This window comes from Papio anubis, chromosome 10, assembly GCF_008728515.1.
Source record: "Papio anubis isolate 15944 chromosome 10, Panubis1.0, whole genome shotgun sequence".
Taxonomy (NCBI): Eukaryota; Metazoa; Chordata; class Mammalia; order Primates; family Cercopithecidae; genus Papio; species Papio anubis.
In genome coordinates, this window is record NC_044985.1 from 113,169,584 (window position 1) to 113,186,754 (window position 17,171).

At 43.3% G+C, this 17,171-nt stretch overlaps 1 protein-coding gene across 1 annotated transcript in view; it reads right to left on the reverse strand.

Moving 5' to 3' along the window:
- DNER (delta/notch like EGF repeat containing) overlaps positions 1-17,171 on the reverse strand; it is a 381,990-nt gene that overhangs the window by 55,341 nt on the left and 309,478 nt on the right. The window contains exon 9 of the mRNA XM_021924059.2: positions 6,929-7,051. Within this exon, the coding sequence (XP_021779751.2) occupies positions 6,929-7,051 (123 nt within the window). The remainder of the gene's footprint in view (positions 1-6,928; positions 7,052-17,171) is intronic.

The following is a 17,171-nucleotide window of genomic DNA, read 5'->3' on the forward strand; positions in this document are numbered from 1 at the left end:
GCTCACTGCAAGCTCCGCCTCCCGGGTTCACGCCATTCTCCTGCCTCAGCCTCCCGAGTAGCTGGGACTACAGGCACGTCTGCCGCCACGCCCGGCTAATTATTTGTATTTTTAGTATTTTCGGGGGCTTTTCCGTGTTAGCCACGATCTGTCGCCCAGGCTGGAGTGCGGTGGTGCGATCTCGGCTCACTGCAAGCTCCGCCTCCCGGGTTCACGCCATTCTCCTGCCTCAGCCTCCCGAGTAGCTGGGACTACAGGCGCCCACCACCTCGCCGGGCTATTTTTTTGTATTTTTTTAGTAGAGACGGGGTTTCACCGTGTTAGCCAGGATGGTCTCGATCTCCTGACCTCGTGATCCGCCCGTCTTGGCCTCCCAAAGTGCTGGGATTACAGGCTTGAGCCACTGCACCTGGCTTGTGTTTTGTTTTTTAGAGACAGAGTCTTGCTCTGTTGCCCAGGCTGGAGTGCAGTGGCCGGATCTCAGCTCACTGCAAGCTCCGCCTTCCGGGTTCACGCCATTCTCCTGCCTCAGCCTCCCGAGTAGCTGGGACTACAGGCGCCCGTCGCTGCGCCCGGCTAGTTTTTTCTATTTTTAGTAGAGACGGGGTTTCACCATGGTCTCGATCTCCTGACCTTGTGATCCACCCGCCTCGGCCTCCCAAAGTGCTGGGATTACAGGCCTGAGCCACCGCGCCCGCCCTGAATTTTGCTTTCTAACAATTCCGTGATCTACAGTGGAGACTTACATTCCATGAAAATGTTTAAGTTGGTTTCCTTTACTTAATTCATGGGTTAAACAGTAGTTCTAACTCAAGTAAATGTAGCCATCAAGCATTTGTTCTGTGCAAGCCACCACAGGAAGAGCTGTAGAGAATTTAAAATGAAAAAGAAGTTATATAGTCACTGTCTTTCCAGAGCGTATGATGTAGTGTAGGGAAGAAGAAAGTCTGAAACCAAAAAGAATTTAATACAAGGCTAAACATAATTGTCATGGAAAATATAAAGAAAATACTGAGAGAGTTCAAGGAGGAAGAAGCCACATCTGTTTGGGGGTCAACATTTCAGACAGCGGATACAGTCATAGGAGTGGATGAAAGCAAAGAGGAGGGAGAGAGAAAGGGGCCTGGAGACCCACGTCATTCACAGCATCTGGGAGACCAAGACTTAGTGAAGGCAGAGAGGAGAACCTGATCAGGAATGAAGTTGCAGAAGACACAGCAAGGTGACATGCAGGAGGGACCTCAGGGCCCAGTGGGGCAAAGGGACAGGAACACTGGCTGAGTCAGAAGTGGAAGTGGAAGTGGAAATCTTCATAGATTTCACCAAATGATTTCAATTACTTCATCATGAATTGTCCTGAAACCTCTTGCAGTGGAATGATATGGACAAGGGCCAAGAGCCATGGTTGAAAAAGCAAAAGGGAAGAAAGGGACTTTAAGCAGAGGGGGACACAAAGAAGTCAAAGAAGAGGTTTTTAAAATTATTATTTATACGGAATTTACTTAGAAGTGCAAGAACATTTTTTTTCTTTAGCAGTCCAGTTTTTCTAGAAGCACTTATTTAAAAAGAATTCCCTTCTTATTCCTAATAAATCCTCTTTAAGAGTCATACATTATTATTATAGACAATGGTTTCTGGGCCATTCTTCAGTTTTGGTTATCTGTCCATTCTTGCAGGGGTAATATATGAATGTAACAATAATTGTAGCATTATAACAGTTTCTTTTGTTTAGTTTTGTTTTGTTTTGTTTTGTTTTGTTTTTTGAGACAGAGTCTCGCTCTGTCGCCCAGGCTGGAGTGCAGTGGCGCAATCTCAGCTCACTGCAAGCTCCGCCTCCCGGGTTCACACCATTCTCCTGCCTCAGCCTCCCGAGTAGCTGGGACTACAGGCGCCCACCACCACGCCCGGCTAATCTGTTTTGTATTTTTTTAGTAGAGATGGGGTTTCACCATGTTAGCTAACCCGGGATGGTCTCAATCTCCTGACCTCACGATCTGCCTGCCTCAGCCTCCCAAAGTGCTGGGATTGCAGGTGTGAGCCACCACACCAGGCCTATAATGGGTTTTTTAACATCTGGCGGAAGTTCCCCTCATTGCTTTTCTTTTTCTTTTTTCTGTTTTTTTTTTTTTTTTTTTTGATGGAGTCTTGCTCTGTTGCCTAGGCTGGAGTGCAATGGCATGATCTTAGCTCACTGCAAGCTCCGCCTCCTGGGTTCAAGTGATGCTCCTGCCTCAGCCTCCTGAGTAGCTGGGACTACAGGTGTGTGCCACAGCACCTGGCTAATTTTTGTATTTTTAGTAGAGACAGGATTTCACCATATTAGTCAGGATGGTCTTGAACTCCTGACCTCATTATCTGCCAGCCTCAGCCTCCCAAAGTGCTAGGATTACAGGTGTGAGCCACCACCCCTGGCCTTTTTCCCTTTTTCAAAATGTTCTTAGCTATATATTTGGCTGACTCCCTATTGCACTCATTCTTTTTAGGAGGATATGTATATACATATATATATAGAGTGTGTGTGTGTTATATATATAGTGTTATATATAGTTATATATATCCTCCTAAAAATATAAAAACTATATATAGTTTAAAAAATATTAATATTAATATTAAGCCGTAAAAATTACCACTTAAAAAGTATATATGTAAAGGAAAAAGTTAAAGCTTAACTTTATCCCTAAAATACTACCTATCCAAGTTCTAACTCCAGGTAAGTACTAGCTAGGAATTGAAATGCATCCATCTGACAGTTTCCTGAATGTATATAGACATACTATATGTAAATATATATTGGCAAAAATATTTCCAAAACGGGGAGAATGTCCATCACCCCACAGAGGGAAAAGCACAGGATCATGTGGCCTCTCACTTCCCCTCACTCTTCCTCTGGGCAGAAGAGCATGATTATCTCCTCCTGTCTCTCCTTTAATTCCTTCTACCTACCCTCCCCATGTCCCCATCACTCTTAGCTTACAAGTTCTACCATTTACTGCTACATTGCTAGGGTTTACCTCCCTGCTTTCAGCAGCCTTATTTAAACCTAAACCTAAATGTCTTTATAAATATACTAAAATTAAATAAACACTGTACCTGCCCATTGGATTTGTCACCCAGGCTGGAGTGCAGTGGCGTGATCTCAGCTCACTGCAACCTCCACCTCCCAGGTTCAAGTAATTCTCATGCCTCAGCCTCCTGAGTAGCTGAGATCACAGGCACCTGCCACCACACCTGGCTAATTTTTGTATTTTTAGTACAGACGGGGTTTCACTGTCTGGTCTCGAACTCCTGACCTCAGGTGATCTGCCCACCTCAGCTTCCCGAAGTGTTGGGATTACAGGTGCGAGCCACCACACCCAGCCAGGAGTGAAATCTTTAACACACTTGTATGCCTTTTAATGTTTCCTATCCTCACCCCCTTCAACACATGGCTTTGTTTTAAATAATATGAAACCACTATGCTTGTTGAAATTTTTCCTTAAAAGCAAGAGTGGTAGACACAGCCTAGGGTGACCCCTAGTGAGTTACACCCTTGTGTAATTCAGTCCCCTTGAGTGTGAGCTTCCAACCAAGAGCAAATGGCAGTTAAGAGGTTTTGAAGATGCAATTAAGGTCCCTATCAGTTGACTTTGAGTTCCTCCCAGGTGGGCCTGGCCTAACCAGGTGAGACCTTTTACAGGGTCCAGGCTGGGTGCGGTGGCTCACACCTGTAATCCCAGCACTTTGAGAGGCCGAGGCAGGTGAATCACCTGAGGTCAGGAGTTCAAGACCAGCCTGACCAACATGGAGAAACCTTGTCTCTCTTAAAAATACAAAATTAGCCAGGCATGGTGGTGAATGCCTGTAATCCCAGCTACTCATGAGGCTGAGGCAGGAGAATCACTTGAACCAGGGAGGTAGAGGTTGCAGTGAGCCAAGATCGCACCATTGCACTCCAGCCTGGGCAACGAGAGTGAAACTCCATCACACACACACACACAAAAATCCAGGCCTTCCCGAAAGTTCAAGACTGGAAGCAGTGGGGGCTCTGTCATAGTTGCTGGCTTTCAAAGAGCAAGCTGTCACAAATCCTACATCCACAAGGATACAAGTTCTGCCAATAACCTAAGGGGACTTGGAAGCTGATGTCTCACTATTCAAGCCTCAGATGAGAGCTCAGTCAGTCAATACCTGGCTTTCACCTGTGTGAGCCCCTGAGCTGGGAATTGACTAAGCCACACCTGGACCTAGGAAACTGTTAGGTAATAAAAGCATGTTGTTTTAAGCCAGTACTGGGTACTGATTTGTTATGCAGCAATAGACAGCTGATACAGAACGTAGATCTACTTTTTTCAAGAGACTTTCCTTCACCATTATATTACCATTCACAATCACATAAATATCATCTATTTAGACTTACGCCTGCATTTAAAGGCATAAATCTCTTCCTTCCATTCTCCATCTTCCCCTATCTGGATATCTTTGCTTTGATTTAGTTCCTATTTGGTGGGGATGCTTATTAAGGTACTTATCTTAGGGTATAGGGTGCTGTATTTTCTGTATCCTTGAATGTATGTCAATATCTTTCTTTTGCCCTCAAATATAAACAACCCTTTAACTCCTAGTCCTTTTCATTTAAAAGTCTGAGACACTGCTCTGCTATTCTTTACCTTCATGATAGAGAGGGGCAGTACAATACTGGTTTCATTCTCTTTCTTCTGTATGTAACCTGTGATTCCTTCGAAGAATCTTGTAAACATTTCTCTTTATCCTTGCAGTTATAAATTTTACCAGGAAATCTCAAATTATGTATCATCTCCTTCATTAATCCAACTGCTGCCCTGTGAGCCCATTCTATTAGAAAATAAGACTTTCTTCACCTCACAGACACCTCCTTCTAGGAGTTAGTGAATTCTGCTTCTATTTCCACATGCTCCTTCTCCTGGAGCACCCATTGCTCAGGCAGAAGCAGATCTCTCGAATCTTCTCTCCATGTTTCCTGTCTTTTCACTCGTGGTTTCCACTTCCTCATACTCTGAACCTCTCATGCACTAGTTCCTCCTTTTTATTCAGAACCAAATTCAATTCTGAGTAGTATACACGACTTTTTTCACTTCCTTTCTTGAATGTTTAGAGCTGTTGTTGCAATTTTTGTTTTTATTTCCCTAAACTTTTCTCCCTCTCTGAGTTGCCGGTGTGGGCTCCTTGTACTTGGCCAGGCTAGAGGGTGGAAATCTTGGCAGAGACAGACAACATAACACATTCCCCTTCAGTGCTGGATGGGCAGCCACTGGGGTCCTGTGTACTAAGGCATGAGGCAGAGAGAGGCCTCCCAGTTTGGTGTTCTCAAGGCCACAAAAAAGCGGCGGGGTGGGGGGACAGCTCAGCCTACTGTGCAATTTCCTTAAAGGGCAGCCCGTATCCATCTGATCAATATACCCCTCTGCCTCCTAGGGTCAGATGCAGCACCATTACAGCATGTACTTCCTCTCTACAAGATGAAGGATTCTTTGGACTCGTCTGCTCATTGAGTCATCAGTGCTCTCTGGAGCCCTCATCCCTTGTTCTTGTTGTAAGCAAAGGCTCCTAGCACACATACCATTTCTTGAGACCCCAAATCTTCAGATGACCCCATCCAGGGTCATCTACCTTACTGAGCCATCCCTACCAGAGAGTTAGGAGGGATAAGGGATATTGAATGTCAATGTGAGCTGCCATCTTCCTAGAATCTTCATTTGTTCAGAGTAAGAAATCCATGAAAACATTTATAGACATGGCAAAGAGGAAGGGGAAAGAAGGAGGTTGAAGATATGTAGAGAGAAAGGTAATAGATAGATAGACCCAGAACTGAGAAGCCTGAGAATGAAGCCAGCACATCTGCTGTTATGTCCTGGTAGATGTTAGTGGAGTTTGGTTCTAACCCAACATCATACTCCAAAAGAAGCATCAGATCTGTGGAACACAAAGTCAAGACTTGGCCCAGCTTCAGCCCTTTTATCCAGGAGCTTAAACAAGTTTTCAGTGTAGCCTATAAGGCCATGAGACTTGCCAAAATGGTTACTAACAAAGGTCGGTTCATCCAAAGAGAAGCAACGGTGAGGGCAACGTAAGGTCTCCAGGCAGGTGGATGGCATCAAGCAAGCAGCAATAGGAGCAAGCAGTTAAGTGAAATGGTTATAAATAGAGCCCACAAAAGCATTCCAAAATCTAAACCCGGCCCTGAAGTTATGGCTTAGAGAAATGTGTGCAACAGCTGATAAATAGGCTCTCCTGGAACAGGGCCGTCTGAGGGTATGTGGGCTCCAGGAAGCCTTGCCATCCACAAAACGTGGCCAGAGGCCAATGGAGACGCTGGGAGAAAGGGCTTTAGGAACCATGCTGACCAGGGTTATAGGGGGAGAGCATTACTATCCACCTCATAAGGTTTTTGGGGGGATTTAGTGAGCTATGCACATTAGGGGTTAGAACGGGATCCACCCATTAGAAACAATCTGTCAATGTCGCCTGTTTTTAATAAGCTTAATGTATGTGCCAATGCATGGGACTCTGCCTGCCTCCTCTCCAAGAAAGCACAGCATTCTATCTCTGCATAAGAAGCTTTACAGGGCAGCATCCTTCCTCTTCCACATTTTTCACACCCATGGTCTCTGACCTATGTCTGACAGTCCATCTTAATATTACTTTTTGTTTTCAGCTTTTTACACATTCAACAAAAAAGAGAGCGAGGATCCACGAAGAACAGGACAGGAGAGACGGTTGTTTCTCAGTCCATCAGAAAGAAACCAGAGGCTTGCAAATTGGTCTCCTTGGACCCATTAATCATGCCAGTTTCAGCATTTGATTTTTATTCTGAACAATTCATGGTCCAATTAGAGGTTTATGCATTTACACTGAAAAATACATGATGTCATTTAGAGCCTTTCTGGCACAGGAAGGCCCGGCGGCCTCTCACCTTTGTATTCTGCCAGGCACACACACTCATAGCCATTAACGAGGTCCCTGCAGGTGGCTGCATTCAGGCATGGAGCGGAGAGGCACTCGTTATATTCCTCCTCACAGTAGAGGCCGTGGTAACCTGAGGGACAGAGAGAAAGGCCTGCTGTCAAATGCATCCCATTTACAACCCACGCGGGACCAGCCAGAAAGGAAGGCAGTTGGGGGTATTCATTAGAAAGTATGGCACAAACAGATGGGATTTCAGGAGCTAGATCTCTTGGGGTAAAGCTGAAAGGTGGATTTGGGGGAAGGCTATGAAGAAAGAGCCTGTTCTTATCACACTTTTTCATGATCCCAAGTATAAAAGAAGTTATTTCATTTATCCAATGACATTCTCATCATAGTGCGTCCAACAGTGCTGGTGTTAGGGTGATCCAGTCACTGAGTGTGTCTGCTGCAGCCATTGGAGATAGTGAGTGAGCAGAACTTACAGCAGGGGAGGAGCAAACAACTCGCTTCAAGAGTGAGAACCTGGCTCGGTGCGGTGGCTCATGCCTGTAATCCCAGCACTTGGGGATACCGAGGCAGGTGGATCACTTGAGCTCAGGAGTTCGAGACCAGCCTGGCCAACATAGTGAAACTCTGTCTCTACTAAAAACACAAAAAATTAGCCAGACATGGTGGCGGGCACCTGTAATCTCAGCTACTCAATAGGCTGAGGCAGGAGAATCACTTGAACCCGGAAGGCAGAGGTTGCAGTGAGCCAAGATTGCACCACTGTACTCTAGCCTGGGCGACAAGAGCAAAACTCCATCTCAAAAAAAAAAAAAAAAAAAAGAAAAAAAGAAAACAAAACAAAAAGTGTGAGAACCACATTAGAAAAATATATCTGTATTTCCTTTTCAAGTCAGAAAAGAAAATGAGCTCAAAATGCTTAACTGAAATTTTTGATGAAATATGAGAGTATTTTTGTTGTTATTGCTTGTTTAAAGATATGATCATATAAATTATAGTATTTTAAATTGTACCTAAATGTTTAAATTACTAAATAAATCATAATGCGAGTGAAGAAAAAATAAACCACAATTTCTTGATAAAGATGGATTTTACCCTCCTATTTGCAAAACAGGTGTTTATTCTAAAGGACAAGAAGACAACATTCTTTGAGATTCACTCATGAGGGTTATGCAGTTTTCAACTTTTGAAAACATGTGTTACTGCCAATTTGCAGTGAAACCAGGCCATTTTTGTCCGGCCCTGTCCAAACAATGAAAAACATATGAGTGTTTTCAAAAGTCACACTGCCCGTGTTCGTTCTGAATTCAGATAAGCAGAAAAAATAAACCCTTACCAAAGTAGGAATTAGAACTACTAGCTTTTCCCTAGCCTTTCCAACTCACAACCAACTCTCAAACTCAGGAAGTCCCATTAGAACATGCTAATATGTTGAACTGTTTTGTTTCTTGTGCCTATCATAAAAGTAGGTTAAGCTCATATCTGCATTATTAACAGAGCACTTTTCAAATATGTTGTCATTTCAGTTGTTTTTGAAAAGCTTTCCAAATTTAGGTTGTGATAATGGCCCCTTTGAGGAGCCCTTGACCTACCTAAGACAAATATACTATAGTTTTCAATTCTTCTGAAAAGCAGTATGTTACCCTACTTTTTGTAACTTTAGGGAAATCCTTCTATTATCCTTTATTAGATTATTTCCATCATATAGATAAGAGGTACTCAACTAGCAGCAGTTTTGTCCCCCAAAGGACATTTGAAAATGTTTGGAGACATTTTTCCTTGTCACAACTGGAGGTACGGGGAGGGGTTGCTGCTGGCATCTAGGAGGTAGTGTCAAGAGTGCTGCTAAGGATCCTACAGTCCTACAGGAGGCTGCCCGGGACAGCCTCCCACAACAAGACTATCCAGAAAAAATATCAGTACAGCCAGGTTGAGAAAATCTGTTCTAGACCAGGGGGTCAGCAAACTATGGCCCACAGATCAAATCTATCCCAGCCTGTTTTTGCAAATAAAGTTTTCTTGGGACACAGCCACAGTCATGCATTTACATATTGTCTATGGCTGTTTTCACATGACAACAAAGGACTGAGTGGTTGCAACAGAGACTATATGGCCTGCAAAGCCTAAACATTTACTATCTGGCCCTTTGCAGAACAAGTTTGCTGATTCCTGATTTAGATTCAATGAAAGCTCTTTCTTTTAACAAGAGTTTTGTATATTAACCCCTTATCAAATGTATTGTTTGCAAATATTTTCTCCCATTCCATAGGTTGCCTTTTCACGCTGTTGATTGTTTCCTTTGTTATTTAGAAGCTTTTAAGTTTGAAGTACCACTTTTGTCTTCGTGCTTTTGTTGCCTGTACCTTGGATATCACATCCAAGAAGTCATTCCCAAGGCCAACGTTATGAAGTTTTTTCCCCTATGTTTTCTTCCAGAAGTTTCATACTCCCAGGTCTTACGTTTAAGTTTTTAGTCCATTTTGAGTTGGTAGTCATGTATGGTACAAAATAATACAAATGGCCAACAGGCATATGAAAATAACATCACTAACCAACATCACTAATAATCAGGGAAATGCAAATTAAAATCATAACAGGATATCACTTCACACCTGTTAGGATGGCCATTATAAAAAAAACAACAAAACAAACAAACAAAAACAGAAAATAACCAGTGTTGGGGCAGATTTGAAGAAATTGGAACCTTTGTGCACTGTTGGTAGGAAGGTAAAATGGTACAGCTGCTGTGAAAAACTATAGTGGTTCCTCAAAAAATAAAAAATAGAACTACCACATTATCCAGCAATTCCATTGCTGGGTACTCAACCAAAAGAATCGAAAACAGGAATTGGAGGATTTACTAGCACTCCCATGTTCATTGCAGCATCATTCACAATAGCCAAGAAGTAGAAGCAACTTGATGTCCATCGACAGAAGAATGGACAGCTCAAGCAACAGTGGTACGTAATACAATGGAATATTATTCAGCCTTCAAAAGGAAGAAAATCTTGTCATGTGCTACAATATGGATGAACCTTCAGGACATTACATTACATGAAATAAGCCAGTCACAGAAGGACAAATACTATATGGTTCCACCTATATGATGTATTTTTAAAATAGTCAAACTCACAGAAGCAGAAAGCAGAATGATGGTGATTGCCAGGGTCTGTGGAAGGGGAAAAATGGAGAGCTGCTGTTTAATTATGCAAGACGTTATGCAAGATGGGTAAGTTCTAGATATCGCCTGGTAAACAGTGTGTGTATGGTAAATAATACTGTAATGTATACTTAAACATTTGTTAGGGAGGTACGTTTAATTCTGTGTTTTTTACCACTATATATATAAATATATATGTATTATTAAATACATATATATTTTTTAACCACTATTACATACATATATAATTTTACCCCTATCTATATACCTATATCTATATCTATATTTTACCTACTATATATATAGTGGGTAAAAAATACACAACATAAAATATATATATAGTGGTAAAAAACATACAACATGAAATATATATGTGTATATATATGGAAAGAGAGAGAGTGGGAGAGGTAAAAATATATACATATATATCCATGTATGTGTAAAGAGTTAAGTGCCTTTTGCTTCTCCTAATATAAGAACCTTTTTGAGGTTACTATGGAGTACAATCACCAGCAGCACGTTTTCAATTGCATTTGCCCTACTAGGAGATATTTTAACAATCAACATGGAAGGGTAATATATAACCACAACCCTGCATGCCTCTTTGACCTCTGAATTGAGGTGGTATTTAAATAGACAAAAATCAAACAAGCAAGTTTTGCAAGATCATCTATAATTGTTTCCATTTTTGAAAACAGTATCATTATCTTTTTATACTAGCAATATGAAAAGCAAATGAGGAAGTTATTTTACAGAGATAATTAAGCTGGTGATGTTTTTTCTTCCTTGGGGGGAAAAAAGATAAAGTTTTCATATTCTAAAACTGTTTCTTCAGAGACGGTAACATTTAAATGTCTTCATGGAAATGTCAAGGCACCCTTTATACTCAGTGCCAAGCAGCCTCAATCGGACGGTTTGAACAAAAAGGTACTCCTTCCAGAAGAGAGGGCTTCTGTGAAAATGAGGCTGTCACCCCCTGCTGATAATTAATTCGGGCAAACAAATTAGCTCAGGGCAGCATGCCCAGGGTCTGGAAAAAAAAAAGAGGCTAGTCCAAAGAATTTTCAAAAATAAAATAAAAGATCAAAGGGTGGGATTAGAGTGGCCCCTTCCAAGGCACTGATCTTTATCAGCATTGCTCCCATCTTTGCATGATTTGCTCTGGAATAATCAGTTCCCATTATTTCTTTCAGATTGACAGGGCACAGCAACCAACCAGATGGGGGAGTGAGAAAGAGCAGTGGAGATGGCTGCCATGTTTAGCTGAGTGAGTGGATGAAGTCATTATCACCAAGAGGTACCACCAAAGGAAAAATAGGCTTAGAGGAGGAAAAACAGGCTTAGAAGAAGACCAGTTGAGCTTTGGATGTGTTTAGATTGGGCACACTTGGGCAGGTCCAAGTGGCAGTTGGAAGTATGTGTGTAAATGGCTTAGAAAAAGCACTTTGGGAATTAGTCACCTGGAAGTGGTTTTGAAGTTTTCATTAAAGAAGAAAATGGAAGGGAAAAAAGAAGGGGTCAAAGTCAGACCAGATGGGCAGTTGGAGAACAAAGAGCCAGATCAGGACACTGGACAGGGATTGGGCAAAAAGGAGGAGAAAAGCCCAAGGCATGCAGTGTCATGGAAGCCAGAGGATGAAAGGATGTCAAGGAAGGTGGGTTAGCAGTGTCAGAGGCTCAAATGAGCAAGAATGACCACTGGACTAGAAGATGAGGAGGTCAACGAACACCCTCAAAACCATTGCTCTTAATGGTGGCTGTGCTAGTCCTTAGAGGGTGTTTAAGGAAATTAGGGGTGGGAGTGATCCTTATCGCAATGATTGGAGGGTTCTACTGGAATTTAGGAGGGTGGAAGGGGGCAAAGATATTAAACATTGCAATGCCCTGGATATTCCTGCACAACAAGGAATGCCTCCTCATTCTTCACAACATTGGACTGTTCCACTGGGCCTTCATGTAGGTGAAAACCCTGTTGATAACTTTCCCAAACTAAAACCTAACTTCTTTATATGTACAGCACCATTTTAAGATACACTGAGTTTTAAGCTTGTCACAGTGGCTCACACCTGTAATCCCAGCACTTTTGGAGGCTGAGGCAGGTGGATCACTTGAAGTCAGGAGTTCAAGACCAGCCTGACCAACATGGTGAAACCCATCTCTACTAAAAATACAAAAAGTAGCCAGGCATGGTGGCGGGCACCTGTAATCCTAGCTACTTGGGAGGCTGTGGCATATGAATCACTGGAACCTGTGAGGCAGAGGTTGTGGTGCACCCAGATTGTGCCACTGCACTCCAGCCTGGGAGACAGAGCGAGACTACATCTCAAAAAAAAAAAAAAAAAAAAAAAAGATATACGGAGTTTTCATAAAATGTACTGCTGGATAAACCAAGAGAAGATTGTACTAAGAGTTATTCATCATTTTAGAAAACCACTTCACAAGAACAACAGCTCTAGTGGAATGTAAATCTCCAATAAAGAATATCTGTATCCGTAAAACAAAAACATCAACACAAATCACTTCCTCCAATAGTTTTCTGACAATGCTATGTACAGCAGCTCTTCCCACCGGCAACTCATCACAACACTCAGCTGATTTCCATCATAGTATTTGTAACTGTCTGAAATCCTATTTTTACTGTAGTTCTGTACTGATTATCATGTCTCTTCTTCCACTACAGGATAAGCTTGAGGGAAGAGTCTGCAAATGCAGTGTTCACAGCTGTACCTGTGATATCTGTTTCGGAAAAGGCTACACAAGTAAAATTGTTGAATAAGCACCCAAAATGTTATCGATTGATTGGATGCACTTTTAAAATGTTTCTATGGTGCTCCAGCACCTTCCAGGTGCCCTGGGTACTGCATACAAAGCTAAAGAATGGGGTCTCCACCTGTAGGGAGTGCCCAGTGTAGTATCAAGTTAGTGGCATCTGCCTTGTGTCAGGTCGTTTAGGTGTGTTAATTTGTTTAATTCTCATAAAAACCCAAGGTGGTGGGCATGACTCGTCCCAATTTATAGATGAGGAATTAAGAGTCAGAGAGGTAAAGAAATTTGCCCAAGGCCACGTAGTCAATCCTGTGTGTTCTTCCTTCTTTCCCATGTTGTCTCCAAACTCATTGTCTAGTGTGTTAGTTTATTAGGGCTCCCATGAAAACGCTATAGCACTGGTTGAATTAAACAAAAACTTATTTTCCCAGAGTTTTGGAGGCTAGAAGTCCATGGTCAAGGTCTCAACAGGTATGGTTTCCCCCGAGGCCTCTCCCCTTGGCTTTCAGATGGCCGCTTTCTCTGTGAGACCTCACGTGTCCTTTTCTCTGTGTGTGAGTGCTCCTGGTGTCCTTCTGCTTCTCATAAGGACACCAGTGCGATTGTATTACAGCCCTACCCTTACAATCTCATTGAACCTTAATTACCTTTGTAAAGGCTCTATCTCCAAAGACATTGGAGGTTACAACTTCAACATATGAATTGGGTGGGGGGCCTAATTTAGTCCTTAGCAACTAGAATCTGAGTTTCTCAGTCACGAGACTGTTGGTATTTTGGACCAGATCATAATTGCTGGGAGCTTCCCTGTGCACTGTAGAATGTTGAGCCGCATTCCTGACCTCTACACACTAGATTCCAATAACACCATCCTTCCCAGTTGTATCTATCAAAAATGTCCCCAGTCATTGTCATATGTCCCCTGGAAGACAAAAATCCCTTTTGAGAACTACTGTCCTAGATCCTTTTTATAAAATGAAAGCAACTTGAAGAGATTTGAGGACATGCGGGTTTCAAATTGTGAGGAGTGAGAGTTCATTCATTAGAGCAAAAGGATTTCTGGATAATACCGAGGGGGGCTTCTGCCCTTGTGGGTTTGACGTAACACAGTCCATGGGGTGACTCTCTCCAGCACTGCTATCCCACAGAAGGAAACAGGCCCTGGGTGTATCTGGGACTGGCTCATAGCAAGTGAATGGGATAGAGGGGAGTAAGAAGGGAGACCCTGCCTGGTGATTTTTGAGCTAACGAGAACCCTGTTGAATGCTGTGCCCTTGGATTGGGACTCCTCTCTGTGCCCCTTATGAAGCCTCAAGCCACGTGGTGAAGCTGGTTTCTAGCTAGTGCTCTTCCTATTTTTCAGATGAAAAGACCACAGCCCTACAGCCTTGACCAGCTCAGCAAAGGTACGGTGGAGCCCAAATTCCACCCCACAGACCCTGACCTGCTCCAGAACAGGACACTTTGCTGCACAAAGGTCCCAAGAGTCACTCAATTCCTACTCTCCCCAGTAAAAGGCAAGGCCTTCCATGGCCTTGCACGGTCTTCCCTCTCAATACTGTCTCAAGACAGCATTTAAACATCAATCCAGGACCCACTGGCTCTGGCTCCACACTGTGTTTGCTCACAGGAGTACTTTCCCTCCCCTCGTCCATCCCTCATCACACTCAAAAATCTCCAAAACTGTAAGATTCGAGCTGCAGCCAGACGGTTTTCACACTTCGTGCAACAAATTCCCAGCAACTCATCTGTGAGTATCACCTCTGGAGGGCGATTCGTGCTTCCTGCTGCCTCAGGCAAACAGGACCTTCGCAGACCACAGGGCTGTGATCAGGACAACCACAGGGAGGACATGCCGCTCACTCCCCTCATGCAGGGTGAATTCAAGGCAAGGGTAAATTTAAGGTGTTTGGGGCTTTTGTTTTTACTTCATAGTCAGGCTGAAGCAAGTGCAGGGCTGTGAAGAGTGGTTCCCTTAATGATGTGTCACAATTCAGAGGATGTTTTCCCTTCTTCAGCGCCAGTGGATAAAATGTGAAAACCCATGACTTTCTGATTCAAGGCTAGGCCAGTTCCTGGGAGATCAACTATTCCACCTCACCCATAGTCATTAAAGATATGGGGGCTGGGCGCAGTGGCTCACGCCTGTAATCCCAACACTTTGAGAGTCTGTGATGGGTGGATCACGAGGTCAGGAGGTCCAGACCATCCTGGCTAACACAGTGAAACCCCATCTCTACTAAAAATACAAAAAATTAGCTGGGCATGGTGGCGGGCACCTGTAATCCCAGCTACTTAGGAGGCTGAGGCAGGAGAATGGCCTGAACCCAGGAGGCGGAGCTTGCTGTGAGCCGAGATTGCACCACTGCACTCCAGCCTGGGTGACAGAGCAAGACTCAGTCTCAAAAAAAAAGAAAAAAAAAGTGGGACACAGAGAAAATAATCCTATTACATTAATATGATTGTGAGCTTTCAAATTCTGGCTAAACTCACTAGTGGTCATAAAGCCCTTCGGCGCCCTGGAATGTGGGACAGTATGCATTCATCTTGCTGTGTAGAGCTTTATTTCAAGGGAACCTTGAAATAAAGGTGTGGGTGCATGTGTGTGTGTGTGTGTGTGTGTGTGTGTGTGCGCGCGCGTGCATCTATCTCCCTTAGCCTCTCTTGTTGCTGGCAGGTTCATAATAGAAATCGATTAAAGAACAGAAATAAAAACAGAGGCAAGAATCTGGGCTCACATTAATCCTATTAAGTGTTCAGATGCTCTTGTTTAAACGAACCTGCTGGTATTGATACCTGTGCAGGTTTTCACTGAGTAATCATGCTTCTGTCACACACACACACAACACATACAATAAAGCCAGAAAATATTTGTGAACATGGAGGAACTTGTGTAAGTCAATGCAAAACATTTGTTAGTGTGTGGAGGACAGTAGCTGCGGATGGATGTTACTTATTTCTTTAATCTCTAATTTCTTATCCTTTTATTGCTCATGGCACCTCAGCCAGAAAAGAAAATAAATGTCAAAAGACTGAAATCAGTCAATATATCCACTTGCTGTGATTTTTGTTAACATTAAATTGAAAGGACTAAAGAGAGAGGCTAAATTAAAGTTTTTGACTGTAAAACCTCCTTATTATTTATGTTATTGAGCCATCTACAAATTTCCACCTCCCTCCCTGGGCTTCCAAAGGGATGGATGACGAAGAGCCAGCTCTAAATCATATCCTCACTGTTCACACCATGAGTTTATATTCTCCCTCAGTGCAGAGGCTCTCTGGCTTTAATAGCCACATGGGGAAGGTTGGTAATTCTCTGTTTCTCATATTTGCCTCCTCGATCGATTCATTCTTTAAGTCAACAAATAGTTATTCAATTCCTGCTATATGTCAGGCACTGTGCTAGTCACTGGGGCTATCTGGTGAGTAAAAACAGATATAGTGCCTTTACGGGGGCACTTATGAGGGGAAAAACATCAATCAATCGTTCAAGTCAATGGAAAATCATAACTCTGAAGTATTAGCAATGAGGGGCCTGGTGTTCCAGGAGGGAGGAGATGCAGGAGAGCTGACCTTGCCCCAGGGAGGCTGGCCGGATGAGGGGAGAGTGAGCCAAAAGGGAGGGGTGTGCAGAAGAATGATGAGAAAATTCAAGGCAGGAAAAGTTGTGGGTGCAAAAGACCCATGGTGGAGGGGACACGGCTTGTGATTTCTTCTGGACATGGGTTGGAGTCCACCGTAGAGCAAAGGGCAGAGAAGAAATAAGAACACCAGGCCAGGCACGGTGGCTCACGCCTGTAATCCCAGCACTTTGGGAGACTGAGGCGGACAGACCACGAGGTCAGGAGTTTGAGACCAGCCTGACCAACATGGTGAAATCTTATCTCTACTAAAAATGCAAAAATCAGCCGGGCGTGGTGACATGTGCCTGTAGTCCCAGCTACTTGGGAGGCTGAGGCAGGAGAATTGCTTGAACCCGGGAGGTGGAGGTTGCAGTGAGCCAGGATCGCATCACTGCATTCCAGCCTGGGTGACAGAGCAAGACTCCATCTCAAAAAAAAAAAAAAAAGAAAAGAAACAGGCAGGTGTCAGGCCTGGTGGTATCTTTAATGTGGGTGGTGGGGGGATAAAAAATCAGATGTGCATTTCAGAGAGATTGCTCCAGCTACCCTTCGGAGAACGGGGATAAGACCTGCAAGAATCAATGCGGAGAAATCAGTGAAGAGGCTGCTGCAATCATCTCGGGAAATCATGGTTGGGATGAGAGTGGTGTCAGGGCCATGTGGAACATAAATGTCAAGAGCCATTTAAACAGTAAATA